This window comes from Euprymna scolopes, chromosome 3 (genome assembly GCF_053919585.1).
Source record: "Euprymna scolopes isolate OS-2025 chromosome 3, ASM5391958v1, whole genome shotgun sequence".
In the NCBI taxonomy this organism is placed as follows: domain Eukaryota; kingdom Metazoa; phylum Mollusca; class Cephalopoda; order Sepiida; family Sepiolidae; genus Euprymna; species Euprymna scolopes.
This window is the reverse complement of record NC_136484.1, coordinates 3,891,064-3,911,069: the sequence shown is the minus strand read 5'-3', so window position 1 is coordinate 3,911,069 and position 20,006 is coordinate 3,891,064. Positions and strand designations below refer to the sequence as shown.

The 20,006-nt window shown below is 34.5% G+C and overlaps 1 protein-coding gene across 2 annotated transcripts in view; it reads left to right on the top strand.

Moving 5' to 3' along the window:
- The window catches only part of LOC145252792 (transmembrane protein 33-like), a 66,935-nt gene that overhangs the window by 19,131 nt on the left and 27,798 nt on the right, over nt 1-20,006 (top strand). For both annotated transcript variants that reach the window (XM_080112752.1, XM_080112742.1), the window contains exons 2-3: nt 1,630-1,733; nt 5,345-5,439. In XM_080112752.1, the coding sequence (XP_079968878.1) occupies nt 1,644-1,733; nt 5,345-5,439 (185 nt within the window). In that variant the 5' untranslated portion in view covers nt 1,630-1,643. The remainder of the gene's footprint in view (nt 1-1,629; nt 1,734-5,344; nt 5,440-20,006) is intronic.

The window sequence follows — 20,006 nt, the reverse complement described above, 5'->3', positions numbered from 1 at the left end:
ACAAAAATAAAAACAATATTTTGTGACATTTTTAAAAGTTTTTTTTCACAAAAAAATCTAGATTTAAATATTCACTATTAAAACAAAAGGATATTTTTAAAAAAGCTATTTTCACAATTTTTCAAATAATCCAAAGAAAATTTTTAAATCTGTTGAAATTTCCTTCAATTAAATCCTATTATTCGTTTTATATATTAAAAAAAAAAAAAAAAAAAATTCAGCAATGTTTGCCAGTCCTGCAACCACCATTTTGTATGTTGTGGTCTCATGAATAATTCACACTAAAGATGGGAAAACTGGGGAAAATAGAACCATGGTAGAAAACAAACAAAACAGATTTACATGCATACACACACATTCTCACATTATCAAAGAGAAATATAAAAACATGTGCTTAACATTAAAGGAATAAAATTTAAAAAAAAATGCATTAATATCGCAAAACAATTGATAAAAATGTTTTTGATCGAGGTCAGAGAATAGATTGATTAAAGTGAATGAGGGAGTTTAAAATTTGCAGATGGTTACCAAACCCGCATGTACATCCCCATAAATGGAGGTTTGGCTGTTACTCAACCCATTTGGCTTGTGCTCATAAAGGAAGCAGCCTTGGATTGCTGTGTTTGGTTAGCTAGTATTCAGAGTGAATGTCGCAAGTATGACGATGGGAACTAGAGATGCATGAGCAATGTTTAGGTGAATATAACTCTGTTGCTATCAGGAAAGACCTTGGATAGATTGGAAAATCGGCCAGAAAAGAGAAACTAACCTCATTTTAAATTCCTCATCTAAGCGAAGTTAGATTTTTTTTTTTCTTCTCATATAAACTTAAATTTTACTTCTAAACAGGAGACTACATTCTTTTCATTCACCATTATAAATAAAGGGAGATAACTCTGGAGTAATCCAAGGGAGATCACTCCTAATTATGGAGCCAACAATCCTTTAAAAAATTTATATCTTAATATGATAGCGTGTCCACCGAGAGTAAGAAGGCCTGTTAACTGAAAAATGTTTGCAGGCAATGTAGGTAAGATTTGTCAGACTGTCAGTACTATATGAGGGCCATTTGAAAAAGAGCAATAAAACATTTTTAAAAAGAAAAAGGAACATGGTTTGATTAATACTGAAACTGAACTTTATTCAATATAAAATATAAATATTATCTATGTAAAATTAAGTAGTTTTAAAACAATATGCAATTTAATATTGATAAAACTGGATTATGAATTTAGAGAACAAACAATTAAAGAAACGTTAAACATTGTTTGGCCTTCGAAACAAGATCAGTGTAATATGTTTTGATGCTGCACTCTACCTTTTCTGTCCTCGGTTGGTGGAGGAGAAATCCTTCATGACTGAGATTATTTTTGTTCCTATCCAGAGTGCCCCTTATTGGGAAGCTGGATTTTGCCTACAAGATTATATGTTGAAATATTTAAATAACTATTACTTTAATTATATTTAAAGTTTTGGTTTTCTGTTCTATGTCCATTTTTTTTTTTTTTTTTTTTTTTTGTTTCCCTCATGTTTTTCATGTTTTTTCTAACTTTTTATTTTTTTTTCCTTTTGTCTATTTTTGTCTTTTTAAGTCTGTCATCTTGCATATTTTTTTATTTTCTTTTGTAGAAGAATTTTCCAAAATGGCAGATGAAAGCAACAGCACAGGTGGGGGGAACAACACCAACACCAACACTAGCAGTAGTTCATCCTCGCCGAGAACATCTGTAGTGGTATGTTTGTTTCCTTTTGATAGAAAAAAAAAAATTTGATTTCTTGAATGTAACACGAAAAATATGCTTCTGTTTGAAAATTTAATTTTATCTTTGTTTTTATAAGCAAGACTAATGAAAGTTTTAGAACATTTTGCTAATATTTCTTTTTCACAATTTCTTTTCGTCATCTGTCGAGCAAGAACCAAGTCTTATGATTTTTATTTATTTTTATAACGAATTTAGTTGTTGATAAAGAATTATTTCATCAGATGGATGAGCTGGATAACAATTTTTAAGTATGATACGGATGAAACAGATTTTTGTTTAAATACGAGAGAGGTGGAGTTCAAGCTGTAGTCTAGAAGGGCGTGTGTGCTGGTGGTGAAAATTTATTGCTTTTGGAATCTTTTATAATTTAGGAGTCAAAATCATTTGATCTTTTTATTCCACAGTTCCGTTTTTATTGTGTGTATTTTTAATTCTTTAAATGTTGTTCACCAAACACCAAAATAAAAACCATAAAGTCAATTTTTAGGAACTCATATCCTCTTCTTTAAAAGCCAAACTTGAGTAACATAATTATTGCTCCTCGGGTTTGCGGCTGAATGTTAAAACTGTCATTCGGAGTTGAGCATTCTAGCATAGCACTAATCTTAGAACTGCATGTGTTAGCTAAGGTTTTTCTTAGGCTGTTGTGTTTGTTTTGCTTTGTGCCATTAAATAATGGTTGTTTGTTGCTTCTCAACAAAAAAAAATGGTTTTCTTAAAAGTGTGTGCATAATTGCAAAGTCTACAGTCGTTATCATATTTGAAATTGTTGCGTGCTGATGGTTGTGGCATTCATTGTGGTCAGCTCTTTTTAACAAGTTCACCACGTCCCGAACACTTGTTAGATTATGCAGAGCAATGTTCATTTCAGCTTTTGGCAGATTCATCAATCATGATCCCCCAGATGAATGAAGATATTGTTTAGCAAAATATAATTCCCCCAGTAGTTGTTTCGTCCCTTTGTTGTTAAGAAGGCTAACATGCTTGCCAGACGGTTTGCCTCCAACTCCACACTGAACTCTGCTAACCACCCCCCTCCCTCACTTTCCTTTGTGGACAGACGCCACACTAGACGATCTGAAAATCACCCCTGCTCAGGTGCATGCTATCATAAGAAAGCTTGACACTGCAAAAGCATTTGGGCCTGATCTTATCCCGGCTTTGCTATTAAAAAAGTGCTCTGCCGAAGTAGCTCCAGTTCTCTCCAAACTTTACAACAAATGCCTTAATGAATCTTGCTTTCCTGCCTGCTGGAAAACTGCTTCCGTAGTGCCAGTTTTCAAGAATTCTGGCAAGAGAATTGACCCAATAAATTATTGCCCCATTAGCCTCCTTCCACTTTTCGCCAAAATATTTGAGACCATAATTAACCAAGCTCTAGTCCATCACCTTACAGATGCTAAACTTCTGACTGACCAACAATATGGATTTAGGCAATCCCGTTCCATAGCAGACATCCTAACTGTAATCTCAGAATGTATATACCAGTCACTGGACAAAGCAGCTGGTGCATCTGCCACTAGTCTCTCGCTCCTAGACAAGGTTCAAAAGAGAGTCGCCAATCTGATAGGTCCTGAACTGTATATATATATATATATATATATATATATATATATATATAATGTGTGTGTGTGTGTATGTATGCATTTATGAACATAAGACACAACTTCACTATGTACACAACTCATCATATACCCAAGTGACTTTCTATACAATACCTAACACACATATATATATATAGATTCGTTTTTCTTGTGTGTATTAATATTCATATTAAAAACCCTCTTTTCTATTTATTTAAAAAGAAAATACAATTTTCTTATATATGGGTTGTGGAATTGCATTCACAAGCAAAAGATCTAACTAATTTGCATATTCTTTTAAACATTCATTTTAATTAATTCCCCATTAGTTTTTTCGGTTTTCTTATGGGATGATCATCTTTAGTTAACTATTACGTGTAATTATATTCATGCAGATATTCTACATGATTTATACTTGCATAATATTTGCGTAAAAAGTTTACAGTAAACACAAAGTTGTTTCCATATGTATTTATGTATACGTATATATTTTTGTTTAATCTATCTATAAAAGTGAACGTGTCTGTGTGTGTCTGTACATTTCCCTACGCAATAACTCTGTCAATTTTAAGTCTACAGACTCAAAATTTGATATACAGGGTACTGAGATTTGGGGAAATTTTTAATCCGTTTTCGGCCAGAAATTTGGCTGTTAAGGGGTCAAAGTTCACCGATTTGATCTTTGAGAACTCTACCGCACTCCTCCGACAATTTTGGGTCTAAACACTTGAAATTTTAGATATAGGTTCCTTGGACATTGATCTAACTTAACTTGATTTGAGCCCAAAGCAATAAATTTTAAGGGGTCATAATAGGGGTCAAGTTAAAAAAAATTGACTTTTTTTTTTTTTTAAACATACACCTCCAAACACCCGGGCAATGCCGGGCTAAAATGCTTATATATATATATATATATATATATATATATATATATGAGAAGCTCTACTCTATTGCATATTGAGCTTTTTTTAAATTCGGTTGGGATTAAATTTTTTATATACAAATACTGTTATTTATATTAGTTTTAAGTTTACCATTGTGTATATCAGGTAAACACTACATTCCTTTGATTTTATAAATATATATATATATATATATATATATACACACACACACCTTATACTCCCCAACAATTTAACACACTGGCTGACCAGATACGGCAATTCAAGACTGTTTCTGTTATAAGTGGATGCCATTCGCGGTTTTAGTGACAAACCCTTAAAGGCTCAGTCGTCAATGCAGACAATACTAGTAATAAAATTGCAGATTACTTTGACTTCTAATCAGTCATGACTGATGGAACAAGAACATGCTACCTCCATGGATTGAATAAAGTGTTCCATTCAAAATTTTGAAAGATTCCAAAGTTTGACAGAAAAATTCTGAGTTTCAACAAAGCTAAAATTTTAAGGTGAAAAACTTGCGAATGATAAGTGTTAAATAGAATAGTCCGAACCATAAAACAGCAATTCTTCCCTGTTTGTCAGAAACATCGCTCGTGGAATGTGATGACTAAAGGACAAAATAAGGGAAGCTAGTTATGCGGCTGTCAGAAGTAAACCCAAGATGTTATTTTCCAAAACGTCTTTGAGGTGTCAAAATATTGATAATTAAAATAAGCTAAAAGTTAAAGAAAATAATTCTTTCCAAATTTTACTATTTTAATGTCATTGTAATGATAAATGTTATTTTACAAAATAAAAATCAGTGAAATATGAATGTTATATCATTTTTAACATGAAATTATTTTCAAAATTTATGTAAAAAAACAAAAATTAAAAACAAAAAGATGTTTCTGATCTAGTCCATATTTCGTAAAGAATCGAAATTTAAAAAAAAAATGCCAGTTATCTCCCTTGTTCCATGAGAATCAGATTCTACTTTTTTTGTTACAAGTTGAGCTTTACATGATCTTCTGTGAGATAAAACATGATTTTTTTTTTTTTTGTTATAAATGATATCCTACATAAATATCTTTGACTTTTCTCCCCATTTCAGAGTTTTATGTTATCGGATAAAGTTGCAGCTAGTTTATGGATCACTCGGATCATGACTCTTCACTTCACCATTTTCTTTTTTATTCCAATATTTGGGTAAGTCTTTCTTTGTGTTTTTTTTCTCTTTTCAAGCATTCATTTCTGATCTCTTTGCTTTTTGAAGTTTTCAATTTGTGTTTTTGTACACAAATGCAAATTCTTAACAGATGTGCATTCAATCTGCATGCGTACATGTTATCCTATGTTTAGCCTGAAATGGCATCGAGTGATAAAGTTCCTAATTTGAAAAGTGTGGAGTCCCTCCTTCGTTTTCATTAGTCCTATGTTTGATACAAAGTAGTTGTACCTGTCACGGTTCGATCTAAGAGTTACATAGTTTACAAAAAGATGTCTACAAAAGAAATTAATCTCTAAACCATTTATAACATGAAACAAATTTATAAGATATATATTTGAATTTAAAGCATCAGAACTTTTACCTAAATCACTTGAATGGTTGAAATGTTTTTAAATTGGAGTTAAGTATGAAAAAATAAGTCAGATTTTACAAAAAAGTTTTCAGTTGATCCAATGCAGTTATTAGGCACATATTCAGAACTATTGTCACCATCTTATTATGCAAATGTTTATCGTGCATGATAGTGTAGTTTTATTTTTTATTTAAAAAAAATAAATAAATAAAATAAAACTCATCACTCGCTAGGAAACAATTGTCATAGCAGAAACACGACATGTCTAGAAATACGGTTCATATTATTTGGATTCTATGGATTACTATTCTCATCTTAGTTTTTACTAGCTTTGCTCAGGCCCTATGTACTGTTCATAACTTGCCCTACGTGTGAATACACTTTATGTAAGATTTTAAATGTTTAGACCAAAATTTGTCAGTCATTTCGTAGAGACCGCAGAGGTCATTTTTTTTTTTTTTTAAACTTTGACCCCAATTTTGACCCCTTAATATTTATTTTGGTCTCAAATAAAAAGTTTTACCCATGTCCAAGTTACCTACATCTAAAATTTAAAGTCTTTAGACCCAAAATTGGCGGAGGAATTTGGTAGAATTTGCAAAGATCAACTCTTTCAACTTTGACCTCTTGGCAGCCAAATTTTCACCCCAAAACTGATTAAAATGCTTGCCGCATGTCTGAATACCTGTTATGTATTAGACCAAAAATTGGTTGAGTAGTTTGCTACACACCGCAAAGGTCAGATCTTTTGAACTTTAACCCCTTGGCAGCTCAAATGTTTGACCAAAACTGATTAAAAAGCTTGCCCTATCTTTGAATACCCTTTATGTAAAATTTCAAATGCTTAGACCAGAAATTGGCAGAATAATTTGGTAGAAACTGCAGAGGTCAAATGTTTTAAAATTTTGACCCCATAACATTTATTTTTTTGGTTCAAATCAAATTAAAGTTTGATTCATGTCCAAGTAACCTACATTTAAAATTTGAAGTGTTTAGACTCAAAATTGGTGGAGGGGTTTAGTAGTTTTCAAAGGTCAAATCATTGAACTTTGACCCCTTGGCAGCCAAATTTCTGACGGAAAACAGATTAAAGATTTTCCCTAATCTCAATATTCCTTATATCAAATCCCGAATCTCTAGACCGAAAAGTGACAGTTATTTGGTATTGAAATGTACACACACACACACAGACATTTCCACTTTCATAGATCTATAGATTTTAACAATTACAAGATGCTTCTCCAACCACTGATATCCATGACAAATAACACCCTACCCGAGAATTCTTCCTTCAAACTCCTTGGCCTAACATTCACATGCAATATGAACTGGAACAAATACATTGAGGACATTGCGAAGGCTGCTGCAAAGAAGGTTGGTTCCCTCTATCGAGCTAGAAGACTACTTACACCTGAGAGTATCCTGTACCTCTACAAGGTCACTATTCGCCCACGCATGGAGTATTGTTGCCACATCTGGGCTGGTGCATCTACCACTTGTCTCTCCCTCTTGGATAGGATCCAAAGGAGTTTTCAATCTAATGGGTCCCACTTTGTCAACTAAGCTCCAACCCCTGTCTCATCACCACAATGTTGCATCTCTGTGCCTATTTTACAAGTATTTTAATGGAATGTGCTCTCAACTCGTGCACTGTGCCCCCTTGATGTACATATCCCCGACAAACCTGCTTAGCAACAAGATCACACCCTTTCACTATTAAGGTCCCTAAATACCAGAAGACTTTCTACACTAATAGTTTCTTCCCTCAAACAGCTAGACTTGGGAATTCTCTCCTGTTACCTGCTTCTCTGACTGTACTGATATCCAGACATTTAAATGTAATGTAAACGAACATCTTGTTAATCTTTCCTAAGCATGGTCCCAAATAGTAGCCCCTTACGTTAGAGTGGCGATATGCCTTGTTAGGGGTAAGCGGGAGTAAAAAAAAAAAAAAAAAAAAAAATTCATATTTCGGCCATTGTAACCTTTTGACATTTTGACATTCTTGTTCAGGGGCATTCTTTTGGAACTTTTTTAACTTCTATTTATTTTTATTTTTTGGATGTGGGAACTTAGAATTTTACACTGAACATTTATTTAATCCACGGGATAGATTGTTCTTGTTTTGTTAGTCTTGACTGTATAAAAATGTTGATTTTTATCTTAATTATTGTCTGTAGTAAGGATTGAACCATTTGTGAAAGGTGCTTCTGCTCAGGTCAGCAATTGGCCTCTGACCTCATCGAAACTGTTGGTCGTGATCGTCTATTCTGCTGGGAGGTCCTCACATGGGGTCTCTTCTGAAAAAGCAAATAGCTTTGCATGCACGCCAGAAAAAAAGACACTCAGGATTTCTAACTACGAAAAAAGTTAATTTCAGGAAAGTTAAAGTTTTTACATATATACAACGTTCAGTTCGATTACACCAGAAAATATCAAGTCTCCCAAAATCTTATTCTTCGTTCTCACGATGGCGGTGGTAGTGATGGTATTCCTTCTTATACTAAGGTGACGGGGTGGGTCTTGTGATCTGATAAATAATCAGGGTCTGAGATAATTTCTTGGAAATCCCCAGATACATTTTGCGTGTGTGCATTTGAGCAATTCGTCCTCAGTTTTGTAAATTTGCAACCAAAAATGAAATTCTTTTCACACGACCTGAAGGTGACCCCTTATCACTTAGAAACAAGTACATGTTCTTGTTTCTACATTATTCTGACATTTCCTGTCATTGTTTTAAACAATTAAAAATGTTTTTTTTTTATCAAACAATAAACTCGTCCCTTTTTATAGGTCACCTGCCGCTTAACGGATAATATCAGCATATTTACCCTGTCTTACTTAGGGTTTTAGGGGATTTTAACCTCCCCAATGGGAGCAGTATCGCTCCTCAAGACGGTCACGTCATACATTAACCTTTGAAGATTGTCACTTAGTGCTGTTACCATGGTGACATGGTGTCTCAACTCATTTGTTTCACTTATCACTATAAAATTGGAGTCAGCCATAATTCACATATTTTCTTCCATAGTTAATTTGTGTATGCATGGTTTAAGCATGTATCTTGAACTTTTTTATTCGTCTCTCTCCAATCAAAATAACATTTCTTTTGTCAAAAGAAAATGCTTCAAATTTCACATTCAATTCTTGTTATTAATTTATTCTATATTTTCAAGATCAAATATAAGTTTTGTGTTTCTTTTTTAAAAAAGAAGTGAGACTAACCTACACTCCTAACCACTTTAACATACCTGGATATCTCCCACTCTGCCGTAAGGACTCTGACAGACACATGCACGGACTTGGAGTTTATATTCGTAATATCCTCCCCCTAACTAGAGAAACAAACCTAGAAACAGATGATCAAGCCTTTATGTGCTTTAGACTAAACATGCAACACAATATTAGCTACTATTATTTTCTCTACCGCTCTCCCTCAACTCAGGACTGCACCATAATAAACAAAGTCTCTGACAGCATAGACACGGCACTTTCCCTTGACACTAGCGCACAAATACATGTATTTGGTGACTTTAATGTCCACCACAAAAACTGGCTTGGATTCTCTACTTCCACAGATGCAGCGGGCAGCACAACTCATAGCTTCACTATCACAAATTGTTACGTTTCCAACCCGTTTCCCTGACCAGGAAGAACAACACGCATCACTTCTAGATCTGTTTTTGACCACAGTTCCCGATGACTGCATAACAAAGGCCCACAGCCCACTCGAGAATGCTGATCATGCAGTGATAATCGTTGAAATCGCCCTAAACTCTAGAGCCAAAACTGAAGAGCCAGTGCTCAAAACAACAGGATATTATAAAAAGGCTGACTGGGAAGCCATCAGGGAACTAATCAGAGATGCCCCATGGAGAAATATTTTTTCTCTCCCTGCTGAACAGTGTGCAAACGAGACCACTGACTGGTTCAAAACTGCAATCGAAGCGCATGTTCCCATGCGGAAATTTTATAGTAAGCCCCACTCTCCCCAATGGTTTACATCGACTTGCGCAACTGCCATTACTCAAAAGCAGCATGCATACCATAGGTTTAACCGACATAAGTCCAATTCAAACAGACTGAAGTATATAGAAGCTAGAAATAATGTTAAGAAAGAAATAGCGACAGCTAAGAGAGAATTTACGGAAACCACTAAAAAGCGCATCGAAGCACAAATCTACAACGGTGTAGTAAATAATGGGCAATCAACAATTCCTGTACTAACCAACAATCACGAGGTTGTCTCCTCAGCAACCGACAAGGCTAACATGCTTGCCAGTCAGTTTGCCTCAAACTCCACACTGGACCCTTCCAACCACCCCCTACCTGACTTTCCTATGCGGACAGACGCCACGCTAGACGATCTGAAAACCACCCCTGCTCAGGATTATGCTATCATAAAAACCCTTGACACTTCAAAAGCATGTGGACCCGATCTTATCCCAGCTGTACTATTAAAAAAGTGCTCAGCCGAAGTAGGTCCAGTTCTCTCCAAACTCTACAACAAATGCGTTAATGAAGCTTGGTTTCCGGGCTGTTGGAAAACTGCTTCTGTTGTACCAGTATTCAAGAATTCTGACGAAAGGACTGACCCATCAAATTATCGCCCCCATTAACCTCCTCCCACTTTTTGCCAAAATATTTGAGACCTTAATTAACCATGCTCTAGTCCATCACCTTACAGATGCTAAACTTCTGACTGACAAACAATATGGATTTAGACAAGCCCGTTCCATAGCAGACATCCTAACTGTGATCTCTGAACCTATATACCATTCACTGGATAAAGCGGGGGAGGGCAGAGCGGTAGCTCTAGATATATCTAAGGCTTTTGACAGGGTATAGCATGAGGGTCTCCTCAGGAAAATTAGATCATACGGTATCACTGGTAGAATACTTAACATAATTAAATCCTTCTTAAATAAGAGAAAAATCCAGGTAGTCCTCGACGGTCGCACATCTAAACAATATGATATAAATGCGGGAGTACCTCAGGGATCTATCCTTGGACCTCTATTGTTCCTGATATTCATAAATGACCTCCCCGACAAAATTGCCTCTGAGATGGGTATATATGCTGATGACACTACACTCTATGGCAGGCACGACAGGAAGACGAATGAACACATTTCTAAAGAAATGGTAGAAACACTAGAGGAAGACCTTCAATCCGTGGTGGAATGGGGACAAAAGTGGTTGGTCGCGTTCAATGCTGCCAAGACTAAACTAGTTTCATTCAATAATTACAAGAAACCCTCTCTACCACCTATAGCAATGGAGTACGACTCTCTATCTGAGAGTACATCTTTCAAACTCCTTGGCCTAACGTTCACAGGAAACATGAGTTGGAACAATTACATTGGAGGCATTGCCAGGGCCGCTGCAAGAAAGGTGGGCTCTCTCTACCGTGCTAGAAAACTACTAACACCTGAAAGTATCCTGTACCTCTATAAGGCCACCATTCGCCCATGTATGGAGTATTGCTGTCACATCTGGGCTGGTGCATCTGCTACTAGTCTCTCGCTCCTTGACAAGGTTCAAAAGAGAGTCACAAACCTGATAGGCCCTGAACTGGCATCTAAGCTTCAGCCTCTGTCCCATCGACGAAATGTTGCATCCCTCTGCCTTTTCTACAAGTATTTTAGTGGTGAATGCTCTGACGAACTGCAATCACTTGTGCCCCCACGACGTGAGCACCCTCGACAAACCCGACAGGCTGCTAAATCCCACCCCCACACTGTAGAGATCCCTAGATGTAAAAGATCTTTTTACTCCAATAGTTTCTTCCCTAGAACCGCTAGACTCTGGAATTCCATTCCAGGTCCCTGCTTCCCCAACAGTACTGACGTGCAGAAGTTCAAGTGTAACGTGAACCGACATCTTGCTGGCCAAATCCCTACATAGTACCCCAGTAGTTGTTGCCCTGATAGTAGCCCCCTACACCAAAGTGGCAATTTGCCTTGTTTGGGGTGAAATGTAATAAAAAAAAAAAAAAAAAAAAAAAGTACTGATTATCTATGTAATTCCATTTCTATTCACCTCTCTTCGAATTTTTTTCAATGGTAGTGAATCCGATTTTTTTTTTTTTTTTTTTTTTTTTTTTTTTTTTTTACAGTGATCACCACTTATCAAGGCCCGGAAGCCATTCAGGGATAAGGGTTATTGCAAGTACATTACGTTAGTGTGGAGATTTGATGAAGTGCTTAATTAAGGGGGCGGTTCATTAGGAATTTGTTAACATTGGACTTGGTAATTGTTAAAAAAAAACTGAGTTAAAACCTATCATAAAGTAAATAATTATGATTCAACTAACATGAAACTTTCTCTTCTGACAAGTTACGTAACATTTTGAACCGCACAAAAAACAATCCAATATAATCAGATGACATTTAATATAGAAATCGAAACCTTCACTATTCTTGATCTTATCAACTATCGTTAGCTTTTTAGAGGCTACATGTACTGTGAAATGTTTTAATCTCCAGATTAAATAGTTCTCGTATGATACAGTAAATATAGGAATGTATATTATGTAACTTTGTGTGAGGATTCCTCTTAAATGATTAATTTGGTCCATGAAGCTGAGAACAAAAACCATAAAAAGAAATGAGACCGAAAGATGGGACCATCTGTTGTGGGTGCTATCTTAACCACTCACTATTGTGACAGGTGGTTCCTATTCACATTCAAACCTTATATGGGGTCAAAATTCATTAGTTTTTCACTTAGCAATCCACATGAAAAAAAAAGTTTGTATTGCTTAAACTATCAATAATGGCAGAGATAGAAATATCTTGATAATTTAAGAATCTTTTTAAAAATTGTTTACATTTGATGAAAAAATAAAGTTATGGCTATTTTTGTACCTTGCATGTTTGAATATTTTTTTTTCTGGTTTTGAATTAAATGCATTTCATCAGGCATTTTTTTGTACACTATTTTCTCTGTAAAAAATGTTATGAAATTTGTTATAAGTGCATTCTTATGCAAAGATTTAGAATATGCCACTGAAAATATCTAAAATTCAAAGATTTTTAAGAAATCGGCAAAAAATACACATAAATTGCAATATCTTAAATACTATTTATCCATTAGATAAAACGTTATGGAACTTAGTTGAATTTTTATGCATTTTATGTACGGCATCAGAAACTTAGACAAAGAATGTCTTGAAATGAATACATTGCAAGATTATTAGGTATTATTAAAGAAAACAAAAACATTTGAACTTTTTTTATATAATTATGTTTGAACACCTAGAAAAACTTGGCAGCAAAAAAATATCAAAAAAAATTTTTTAATTTAGAGTAAGAGATAGATTTGCATATAAATTTAATGCAAACTAGTAACCCATTTCCTATCCAGTCTCGCATTTTAGAGCAGTTGACTAATTTTTTTACAAGGGATAAATCGATCCATGGGAGACGATTATGTAGTTTTTGTTGGGGGTGGGGGTGGGGGGGAGAGACTTTCCACTCTGACTGAAGATTAAGGATTTTTTTAGTAAGGGTCTTGCCACTTATACCTAGAGTTAAGGTAGCATTAAAGGAGTCTTTATATCCTTCTGTTATTGTTAAGAGATAGGATAAAGGGGAAGGTGTTTTTAGGAAGTAAGTTTGTAATTCAAACTTAAGGTGATTATATTTTTCTACCAACGTTTTTAGCATTAAAAAATTCTTAAGGAATTTTAAAGGTCAACTGTTCTAAAAGGCAAGATTGGCTTGCAAATTAAGCATCATTTTATATTTATTTGCAAAATTGATCCTGTCTTATTTCAAAACTTTAACTTTTCTTTTGGAAAATGGGAGGGGTAACTTTTTAGGATATTCAAATTTAATTGTCTAAAGTACTTTTTAAAATTGTTGGTTAGAAAGTACTTGGAATCAAAATTTGAAAGTTCAGCGTTTAAATTCTTGATTTTTTTTTTTTTTTTTTTTAAGAACTTTTTTATGAAAGAATTTTAAATTGTATTAACATTGGAATTTATCCGAAAAATACTCAAATGGCAATCAATTTTTGTTTTATGTTCAAAATAAAATAGTCTGTAAAATTAGTTTGTAAAAATCAATCTTAATATCTGCTACCCTTGCTTTTTAATACTATTATTGCTGATAATACTGTCAGGTAAATAGTCAAATTGTTAACTTGGATTGAAACAGAAACAATATCTTTTCAGATAGAGCTATTAAAAATTGTTACCATAGAAAAGATAAAGCATAAATTATAATTTTAATGCATAAAAAGAGTAAAAGGATTGATTTGTCATTTGGGTTACAAAAAGTCTTTTGAAAATGTTAAGTATTAATTGTGTTGAATGATTCTTTTTGACAGCAAAAAAGGAATTCAAATTGATTTTTTTTACACTTAGTAAAATTAAGGCCTTCATTTTTACTAATTCTTTCTCAAATTTCATGACCAAATTCCCTCTAGAGGAGTGGTAACAAACTTAAAAAGAACCTTCGAAAATTGGAAAAAATTTTCCACACTTATATTTGAAAAGCTTTAAGCAAATAATCTTACAGATTATTATTTATTGATTTGTCAAAGTTTATTTCCAAACAAAATGGTGGAAGTCTTGAAATGTGTTTTTTAAATATAGCTATTTTGGTAGAACCACATTGAAATTTGTACTGCTCAAGGATTTTTTAGCAGGTGGATATTACTACCTTTTCCATCTTCACTATTACGGTTGATTGCATTGCAACAACAAAAAAATTTGAAAGCATGAGAGAAGTTTCATAGATGCTACTGAACTAAGAAAACCAAATCGTAATCTTCTTGCATACGGTTTATCAAATTTTATTTGCAATTTCTAAAGATGACGTCATTGGCATCATTATATTTGGTTTAACGTCTATCTTTACATGCTGCCATCTGTTGGACAGCTTTAAAAAATGCAAAAATGGTTTAAAAAAAATAAATAGAAGTTAATTGTTGGTATAGATTGCATCATACTCTCCAAGAAATTCTATCAAAAACCCAACAGTCAGCTGTGCTTCACGCCAGTGTGCCACTGCCATCACATATTGTTTCCATTGCTTTCAATAAAATAGATGTTCTTAAACTAAGTCTGCTTTTAGGACTGCCAACAATCACTGCAAAAGAGTAGCTGAGCAGTGGCTTGATTCCCCACAAGTTTTGGCGAATGACAAAGTCCCAAACAGAGGCGTGTCCTTCATCCCAACCATTATCAATGGACCTGAGGTAATTTGGTCAGCATCCGACAAAGCCAAACTCTTTGCCAAGGACTTTGCAGCAAATTCTGTCCTTTGTAATCAGAGCTGCCTATCTGTGACTGAAAACATACTATGTGACATACAAATATTTGTGCATGATGTTGCCAAATTTATCGCTGGTGTTACCAAATCAGGCTGTCTATTGGCTTCCTGAGATGAAAGGCACCTACATCGATTTTCTGTTTTTGTTTTCTATTCTCTTTTGTAAAACATATGTTCTGCAAAAACAAAAGCAACAACCCCCTTTCCCTCTCCTTTCCTTTTCCTTCTTCCCTACTTCCCAACCTCGTCGGCCCCCCTCTTTCTCCCTCCTTTTTTTTGCCCTGTTGGTAGGGCACTAGAATAAGCAGACTTCTCCCCCTGCAGAGGGTAAAAATCCCTCAATGAGGCAACCAATTAGCCGTGGATTGCTCTCTGTAATGCCATAGGACGTGATCCTGGTGATTGAGCTAACCTAGACCTGGGTGCATAAAAGTCTAGGCACTGCAAAACATTACTTCGGCCAGACAGGCGGTCGGAGAGACCCGATCTGACTAATCGGCCAGTCACGCCAAGTTCTAGCACTTACACCCAAAGTACCAACTACCACAACAAAGAACGAAACTGAAAGGTATGCCCATCTTTTTTTTTTTTTTTTATTTCTTCCTCCACTACAAAAAATAGGCTAACCAAGTAAGTGCTAGAAGGCGGTGGCAAGAGTCAATCAATTGGAAAGACCAGAACTCAACACTCCATCTGAACAAATGTATTTTTGAGGACATATTGAACAGAAAATATAGTGCTTGAGAACTCCTTACCAAGAGTATATCCTCCACGTAGCCCCGACATGATCAAGGCGAATGGGTTTCCCCCTTACTATACCCCAATTTTGGACTCCGAAGTGGGTAGGGAGCGTGGTTGATGAAAAATAAATCCCAAAATCCATGGCTGATGAAAACAAAAGCATCCCCCTCAAAACCCTTAAAAGAAACCATTCCTCTGACTCTGACCTCTCAAGCTCAGATGAAGAACAAAAATTCAAAACTAGAAAAACCGTTCCAACTATAGATGAAGAAAACTTCCCACGATTCTTGGTTATTGAATTAATCGAAAATAAAAAAAAATTGGAAATTTATCAACTTTTCTAATAGAAAAGACATTATCCATAAAAAGTAAACCAAAAATGATAAAAAAAAACGAAAGATGGAAATCTACTAGTTGAGATAACCAATCTTAGAGATGCTCAATCTCTACTCAAAATGAAGAACTTCCATGAGTACAAGTGCAAAGTCTTTCCCCATAAAACACTAAACACTTCGAAAGGAGTAATTCGAAGTTATGAACTATCGCTGGCAACTGAAGAAGAAATAAAAACCAAATTAGAAAAACAAAGAGTAATCAACCACATCCGCATAAACATAAAAAGAAACAATAAAATAATAAACACCAACACATACATATTAACGTTTAACAAACCAACAATACCTAAGGACATAAAAATTGGCTACTTAAATGTAAAAGTAGACCAATATATCCCAGCTCCATTAAGATGTTTCCATTGCCAAAAATATGGACATCATAAAGAAGCCTGTACAGGAATAAAAATATGGAAAATGCGTTAGCAAAGAGCCTGGCCATACTGAAGAAAAATGCATAAATGAGATGAAATGCGCTAACTGCAAAGAAGATCACCCGGTCTTCTCTAAAATATGCAAAACATATAAAAAAGAGAAATTATAGAAGTAAAGTACAAAAAAAACACAACCTTACCAGAAGCCAGAAAAATAGTTGAGACGTACATGAAAGACAACACATATGCTGAGACAACAAAAAAGACAACTAAACCATACCAACATAATGAAATACATGATCAATATAGGGAGCTGATAAACAAAATAATTACATTAAATATTAAGGAATGGCCAGAATTTCAAAATAGCCTAAAAGAAAAATACTCAAATCTGGGAAACAAAATAGAAATAATAAATCCAAACAAAGAAAGTAATATTCCATCCACAACAGAACCATTTAAAAAAAATTATCACAGAAACCAAGAAAACAACCACCAGAAATTAATAAAAACATAAGCAATTATAAAACAGCAAATAAAGAACGTTCCAGAAAAGAAGAAAACCAAACAATAGACACTCAAAATAGATTCCAAATTCTAGAAAAAATGGAAACCGAAAACACCCTAGATAAAAAATAGAAACCAAACACAAGTAATCAAGAGGGAAAAAATGAACAAGAAGCCAAAACAGCAACATCTCAAGCAAGATCCAGATCGACGTCCAGATCCAAACAAAAAAAAGAATAAACCCAGCAAAACACTTCACGAAAGACACAAACTCCAACAAAAGATAAACCCTCTACTTTTAAAGAGATGGAAATAGAGGAAAACTAAACATCCTCATGGATAGAAATAAAACACAACAAATTATCCAATGGAATTGTCGTGGAATAAGATCTAACTATAATGAGCTTCTTATACTTATCTCACTCTTCAACCCAGCCATTGTTTGCTTACAAGAAACCTTCCTACAAAACCATTTCAAAACACCAAACTATGAACAATACAACTATTTTCATAACACAGGCCTTTGTGCTAATGTAGACACCTCAATTCTTGTAAGAAATAACATACCTTGAAGCAATTTCTCTGTCAAAACAAATCTCCAAGCAATTACAACTCAAGTCACATTACACAAAACAATCACAATCTGCTCAATATACCTCCCTCTTCATGAACCAATAAATGAAAATGAACTAGAAAATTTAATAAAACAACTACCTTTACCATTCATTCTCCTAGGAGACTTTAACTGCCACAGTATGTTATGGGGATGTAAAGTCACAAACTCAAAAGGAAACAAAATTGAACAACTAATTAACAAAAATAACTTATGCCTTCTCAATCAAAAATATCCCACATACTTAAATCCAGCAAACGGATCAACTAGTGCCATTGATCTTACCATGTGTGATCCATCAAGCTTCTTGGATTATACATGGAGCACTTACGAAGAACCCTGTGGAAGTGATCACTTCCCTATAATAATCAATTACAGTAACTCCATCCAAAACCATATACCCAGGTGGAACACAATCCAGAATGTAAAACAGCCATTAGACAGAAAGGCAGCCTTAAGAAAATTTAAAAAACAATGAACAACTTAATAGAATACAAACACCAAAGAGCTAAAACTCAAAAAACAATTAAAGAATGCAAAAGATCCTGCTGGCAACAATTTGTCAACAAAATCAACATCACCACTAAACCCAAATGGGAAATGATTAGGAAAATAACTGGAAAATATAATCCGAATCCAATCAAACACCTTCTCACAAATAAACAGAAAATAACTGATAAAAAAAGATATTGCTAACACACTAGCTAAAACCTTTGCCGAAAATTCATCATCAAAACACAATAGACAATTTTAAATACTTAAGAAACATGAAGAAAAGTACCAAATAAACTTTAACTCCAAAAACCAAGAACCTTACAATGAAATCTTCTCACTCAACTAACTAGAAACCGCCATAGAAAAATCCTATAACTCAACTGTAGGACCAGATGAAGTGCACTACAGCTTCCTTAAAGAAATTCCGCCCGAATCATTAAAACTCCTTCTCAAAATTTATAATAAAATATGGGAAACAAAAGATTTCCCAACTTCATGGAAAAATGCAACAATAATACCGATACCCAAATTGGGAAAAGATACATTAAACCCAGAAAACTACAGACCAATAGCACTCACAAACTGCCTATGCAAAAGGTTCGAAAGAATGATTAACTACAGTCTTATATGGTATCTAAATGACAACAAAATAATTTCTAAAATCCAGTGTGGATGCCAAAAAAATCGAGGATGTATAGACCCCATCACTAACCTCGAAAATTACATCAGAGAAGCTTTTATCAATAAGGAACACGTAACATTTGTTTTTTTTTTGATCTTGAGAAAGCATATGAAACCACCTGGAAACATTGTATCATAAAAGATCTCCACAACATCGGACTAAGAGGCAGATTACCTGAATTCATAAAAAACTTCCTAACAGACAGATCTTTCCAAGTTTGCATAGACTCGACTTTATCAGACCCACAAAATCAAGGAGTGCCCCAAGGCAGCATATTATCAACAACTATCTTTAACATAAAAATCAATAACATTATAAAAGAACTCTCTCCTGATATACATAGCTTCTTATATGTAGATGACTGCTCAATCAGCTACAGATCTAAATACACTCACACTATTGAGATAAAACTACAACATAACATAAATAAAATTAATAAATGGGCTACGCAAACTCCACCCTGACCCAACCTTACAGATTGAAGGCGAAAAAAATTCCATTCGTAAACGAACACAAGCACCTTGGAATCATTTTTGACAAAAAACTAAATTTCATTCCACACCTCAATCACATCAAAAACAAATGTAATAAAGCATTACAACTCCTACAAGTCGTCGCCCATACAGATTGGGGAGCTGACAAGAACACACTACTCAAACTATATTGAGCATTAATTAGATCAAAAATATATTATGGTAGCTTCATATATCAATCCACCAGAAAGTCATATCTAAAAACCCTCAACACAATATACCACTCTGGACTAAGACTAGCACTAGGAGCATTTCCAACCTCCCCTGTAGAAAGCCTGTATGCAGAAGCACATGAAACTCATCCAATGCTTAGAAATCAAAACCTTGGTCTAAAATACTACACAAAACTTACAGCCAACCCCACAAACCCAGCACACAATAGCACTTTAAATCCAAACCGTAAACACCTTTTCGACCAAAAAGAAAATGCAATCAAAACCTTTGGACTTAGAATAAAATCGATTTCCAAAGAAGCAAATCTACCCATAACCAAAATTCATGAAACTGTCCTACTCAAAACCCCTCTCTGGAAAATCGTATCCCCTAAAATCGACCTAAGTTTAAGTAAATATGAA